This window comes from Pelobates fuscus, chromosome 6 (genome assembly GCF_036172605.1).
Source record: "Pelobates fuscus isolate aPelFus1 chromosome 6, aPelFus1.pri, whole genome shotgun sequence".
NCBI classification, from domain to species: Eukaryota; Metazoa; Chordata; class Amphibia; order Anura; family Pelobatidae; genus Pelobates; species Pelobates fuscus.
Window position 1 is genome coordinate 78,482,839 of NC_086322.1, and position 6,000 is coordinate 78,488,838.

The 6,000-nt window shown below is 37.6% G+C and overlaps 1 protein-coding gene across 2 annotated transcripts in view; it reads left to right on the forward strand.

The window, feature by feature from the left end:
- Positions 1-4,159, forward strand: part of DTHD1 (death domain containing 1) — a 46,945-nt gene extending 42,786 nt beyond the window's left edge. For both annotated transcript variants that reach the window (XM_063459907.1, XM_063459908.1), the window contains exon 10: positions 3,800-4,159. In XM_063459907.1, coding sequence (XP_063315977.1) covers positions 3,800-4,101 — 302 coding nt within the window. In that variant the 3' untranslated portion in view covers positions 4,102-4,159. The remainder of the gene's footprint in view (positions 1-3,799) is intronic.
- The last annotated feature ends 1,841 nt before the right edge of the window (positions 4,160-6,000 follow it).

Here is a 6,000-nt window from a genome sequence, read left to right on the forward strand (position 1 = left end):
AATAAGTTATTACTTGGTGGGAAATCATCTAATATTACTTTCTATTAAAGGACCACTCTAGGCACCCAGACCACTTCAGCTTAATGAAGTGGTCTGGGTGCCAGGTCCTTCTAGGGTTAACCCATTTTTTCATAAACATAGCAGTTTCAGAGAAACTGCTATGTTTGTGAATGGGTTAAGCCTTCCCCTATTTCCTCTAGTGGCTGTCTCATTGACAGCCGCTAGAGGCGCTTGCGTGATTCTCAATGTGAAAATCACAGTGAGAGCACGCAAGCGTCCATAGGAAAGCATTATGAATGCTTTCCTATGTGACCGGCTGAATGCGCGCGCAGCTCTTGCCGCGCGTGCGCATTCAGCCGACAGGGAGGAGAAGAGGAGGATCGGAGGAGGAGAGCTCTCCGCCCACCGCTGGAAAAAGGTAAGTTTTTACCCCTTTCCCCTTTCCAGAGCCGGGCGGGAGGGGGTCCCTGAGGGTGGGGGCACCCTCAGGGCACTCTAGTGCCAGGAAAACGAGTATGTTTTCCTGGCACTAGAGTGGTCCTTTAAATCTTATATCTGCTCACCGTAAACAGTAAAAATATTTAAAAATTGGACCCCAGTCTTCCAACGGGTTACATTATTTAGTGGCAGTTGTTTTTGACTCTCTTTCATCTTAAGATCTAAGGTTTAAGTACCTTAATATTTGACATTGATTAAATAAATCAGTTTACATTTAACAATTACACATGACAATTTATATATGACAAATGTTACTTTTTATTAAATGTAATTCTATACAGCTATAGCACATTAGGACACAGCTGCCTAACCATTGGAAGTATAGCTAAGTTAAGTAAAATCAGATGGAATTATATGATTCTCATTGCCCTAAATATAAAATAGAAATCTACAAGCATTTAAAAACCACACTAAATAAAATTAAAATAAACATGCAGAATCTCAACACAATATAAATGTGCATATAGAAAAGCAATGATCACTTATCATTTAAATACAGTTGTGGAAAAGTTTTGTAACAGTATTTTAGTTGTTAACATTTTATGGTGTAGCATTATTAATCAAATATGTATTCTGTGAGTCGGGTGATGTAACATTGATGGGAATACAAATGACAACAGAAAGTCATATTACAAGTATTTTAATATGCAGCAACACCAGTTAAAATACTACATGGGGAAAAACATACAATAATGGGAGGGGGGGTGGGGGGGGGGAATATCCACTTTAACAACTGGAGCTAGTCCCTATGATTTAAAATTTTGCTTTAAAAAAATAACAACAAAGGTCACACACTTAGGCACTATAACAATTTCATCTCATTGACTTAGTTATAGTGCCTGGAGTCCCCTGGCACTGTACCTCGATTCAGTGTTAAACCATTTTTGAGCAGTTTAACACTAAAGGTGAGTCCCTGGCTTCTACTAGCCATGCCTTTTTTGCTTCCTTCTAGCCTTCCATCTAGCCATGCCGATTGATACCTGAATAGGCACTGTGGGGAGAGGGATCTGGGAGGGGGGTGGGGGGGAGGGGGGAGTGAGCAGGTTTAGCAGGTTTTTTTCTTATTGATAGTAAAGTTTAGTCTCACCTCCCTGCCTCTTACCTGTGGCCAGGGAGTGGGGGAACTAGTTTATGTTCTGAGACAGCATGCTAGTATTGTAAAGATGAGAGTCTTTGACTTACGACAGCCAAGCAGCAGGTCCTCAAATTCTCTTGTGTTACCCCCAGATGTGGCAGTGCTCTGACAGCTGCAGTTTACAAATAGACACTGCAAAAGGTAGAATTTGGAGTGTCCTGGGCCCCCTGTTCATTACAGAAGCCAGCGTGGCCTACAAGTGTATATATATAGTTGTACTCTCTCTCTCTATATTGCACAAATTACACAATTCCCATCTCTGCATCAAAACAAAATCAGATAGCACACTGACCACAGTCCACTCTTTCAAATACTTGGGTATGTAGTTAGACCCCAATCTATATTTTGGCCTCCACATAGAAAAACTTGCATCTAAACTGTATCCATAACTAGGTGCCCTGTACATAAACAAATCCTGCCTAAGCCCTACAGTAAATATAAAGATAGCAAAGCAAATGCTGATGCCAATCATTGATTATGGGGATGTAGTAAATGCACCTGCACCACAAACCCACCTTAATAAACTCAATACATTGTATAACTCGTTCTGCCGCTTTGTGCTACAATGTAATTACATGACCCACCATTGTGACATGCTAAAATAACTAAACTGGTTGTCGCTGGAATCCAGACGCACCCTTAATCTTTCCAGCCTTGTGTTTAAGAACTTTTCTGGGAAGCTCACACCCTACCTGAGACGAATGCTCTCCCAGGATGTTCCCACCTCCTATAACCTCCGATCCAGTACCAGCACTTTATTTAGTCTACCTCAATACAAAAATAAAGCGGCCCGATCCTCCTTCTCCTACAGAGCACATCAATTATGGAACGACCTCCCGCACAGTTTCAAATCTTCCTTAAGCCTAAAGTCCTTTAAGAGATCCCTCTCTGCATACCTCTAAACAGAATGCACCTGTCATGATTGATTATATATTTCCTACCTGTTCTATGTTACATTTTGTATATATTGTGTATTAATATTGTTTTTGTATTTTATTGTACCCTATTGTATCAATGCAATGTTTTATGGGCCCAGGACATACTTGCAAATGAGGGAAATCTCAATGTATCCATCCTGGTAAAATATTTTAGAAATTAATTCATTAATTAATCTGGCTGGGAATGATACATGCAGTCACTCCTTCCTATCATTGTGTGTTCTGTGCAATGGAAGACAAATAAGAACCATGGTGGATAAAAATGAGCGAGAAGTGTTGTACACAGGAATTAAAGTAGAAAGAAGCACTGCCAACCATCAGAAGGTATACAGAAAAAATGGTTCACATTCTCCAATTTAAGGTTTATTATCAAATAGGACACAAATATGATTAAGGCAGCAAGGCTGCGTTGTTGTATGTTATTGTGCCATTTCTGGTAATAAACCTCTGAATTGGATCTGCTATTGCTGTGAAGCTTATGAATCTCTTTTCAAGAAGCATGGTGGGGCAGAGAAGTGGTTAATATTGCTATCCTATCGATGACATAATAGCACATTTTACCATTCCCTTTATAACTACAGCAAAATGTTCTTAATCGTTCCAGTGTTCCTAATAGTGTAGACCACAACCCCTAATGATCATTATTCAAACCTGATGTTAAATAAAATAAAAAAAGAAAAGAAAATGTTAACGTCTCTAACGTTAACTGAGCTGTTGAGTTGTGCAAAAATGTGAAACGCGAAAGTAATTCTGTAAGTACAGCTGCAGTACACTGTCATTCACAAGCAGTCAAGCTATTTTAATGGAATTACTTTTATGTTCTGTCTACTAGAACTTCAAGGCTGTCAAGAGTGCCGGAACTTTGTACCTATCTAGAATGTTAATGTAAAATATATGTTCTGACAATATGTTATGATCAAGATTCAAAAGTACATTTTATTTTCAAGTGAGTAATTAATATGAATAATAATGTGGGGTATTCATAGTATATAAAATACATATAATCTAATTATATATGAATCAAAATTAAAGGAAACCCCTATTGAGAGATCCCTAATATGGTATTTGGGGGAGTAAGGGATTTCCCTTTCTCTTGATTCATTTATAATTTTTAGGGTTATGCCCTGGATGGAATTGGTACCACCTACACTGACCAACCCTTATTTAAAATAAGGGTCAATCTATCAATCCTTTTCTAGGTGATCTAATTATACTATTTGTATTACAGATGTTCAGTGGGACAATTTGCTGCACTGGCTGGCACAGGAGCTCACAGAAGAAGATGCATCATTGCTAGTTCTGTCCCTTCCTATTCGGCGCAGCACCATTCAACTTGTGAAACTCAAAAGTCCGGATAACCTGACTGAACAGATCTATGAACTCCTCACATTTTGGAAAAAGAGCCTTCCAACATCAGCGGACAAGTTACGACTCTTAGCGCGTCATCTGCGCAAAAGTGGTCGAAGCAACCTAGTAGAAGCTCTCCAAACAAAATGGGAAACAAATACATTCTACCAAAAGCCATTATAAAACCCAGCTTACTATGTTCTGATATTCACACTGAAACTCCACTATCTTTATTGCTTTTTAATTATATTTTTATGCAAGCTTAAAATAAAATATTTTTGCAGAAAGAAATTCGAACTAATATTGTTTCTTGTAGTAAATTCACATTTTCATGAAAGTATATTAAAATGTATACATTCAAAGTAATATATTATACATACAAGAAGAGCACTGAAAAATAAGTGCAAGAGTTAGTCCAGGAAATAACAATTGGAGGATAAGAGAAAAAAAGACAAATTAAAATGCACAAAGATTTAAGCACTCACACATATACCCACACACTATAACACATGCAAGTCTAATGTACACATGCATATACCCTTGCATGTTACAGGAAACAATGCCCAATTATTTAGCATATGCATGATGGGGTTAGTACAGCCAACCAAAGGTTATAAAATGGTAATTAATTTCCCATGCATAACTAGTATTCTAGTAGGTAGTCAAGAAGGGTAAGAGGGCTAACCAGATACAGAATAAAAACCAGAACATTAATAGGGAGCATGAAAATAAGTGCAATCATAACATTTATGGAGAAAAAATGGAATATACAATTACAAATAGAAGTTTCCATCAAATCAAAATAGGTTCCATGTCCTAGAGACTGAAGACAGGCCTGATTTTTTAGAAAGAACCCCGATGAGGAGAGATTTCCCAATAAAAAGGACAAGGAATGTAAGTTTTGAGGATCTGGAGGAGGGAAACAGCTGAAAGGAAGTAAGATGCAGTCGGTGGTACCAATTGGTATTAATAATATTTCCTAACATATTTTGGGAAATTATGAAATCAGAGTTCTTAATAAGGGCTTGAAATTTGCCCCAACTAAGAACTTTGACCTTTTTGTTGCAGATATAGATGTTCTAAAATACAGTAAAAAAACTCAATTATTTTTTTTTCTAAATTCTAAAAATGTGTACAACAATGAGAGAGGTGAGGAAGACCCTTTTAAACATTCTAGCCTACAGAATAAGTCTACATTTTATCACAGCTATTTGAAGTAAGGTACGATAGAAACCTTTGAGAGAGCTGTTTCTAAGGATTTTAAGAATCTACATTGTAAGAATAAAATGTCTAACCTCACATATGATGAGAGGAAGGCACTTAAGGGCCTTAGAGAAAATGAACATATCATCATCAAGCCCGCAGATAAGGGTGGTAGCTTGGTTGTGATGGATACAACAAAATATGTGGTTGAGTGCAAACGACAACTGGAGGATTGTGAGGTATATGAAAAACTAAGGAGTAACCCACTAGGAGATATAAAAAATATTTTGGTTCAAATACTGGATAGGGGCAAACTGGGGGGTATTTTAACACAAAAGGAATATGAATTTTTAAATATTAAATTCCCTAGAACTCCGGTCTTCTATGTCCTCCCAAAAATTCAAAAAAATTTGGAAAACCTTCCAGGTAGACCCATAGTGTCCGGCATTATGTCAGTCTCTTATAATAGTGTTGAAATATAAAGACACGTTTTTAAAACCAATTGTTACTAAAACCAAATTTTATTTAAAAGACACCATGGATGTACTTGAAATGGTGAAGGAGTTTAAATGGAAGGAGGGTTACCTCCTAATAACTTGCGATGTTGCCTCACTCTAAACCTGTATTCCACATGAGAAAGGGTGTGTAACAGTTAGATCATTTTTAATGAATGACCACCACCTACTTCTTCCTCAGATAGATTTTTTAGAATGTATCAGTTGGTCACTTCAGAATAACTATTTTTGGTTTGATTCCTCTTTTTACCTTCAACCTAGGGGAACGGCAATGGGCAGTACGTATGCACCCAGCTATGCCAACATATTTATGGCCCATTGGGAAGAGACGTTTATTTTTGGGGATCATGGCTGGGGCACACAC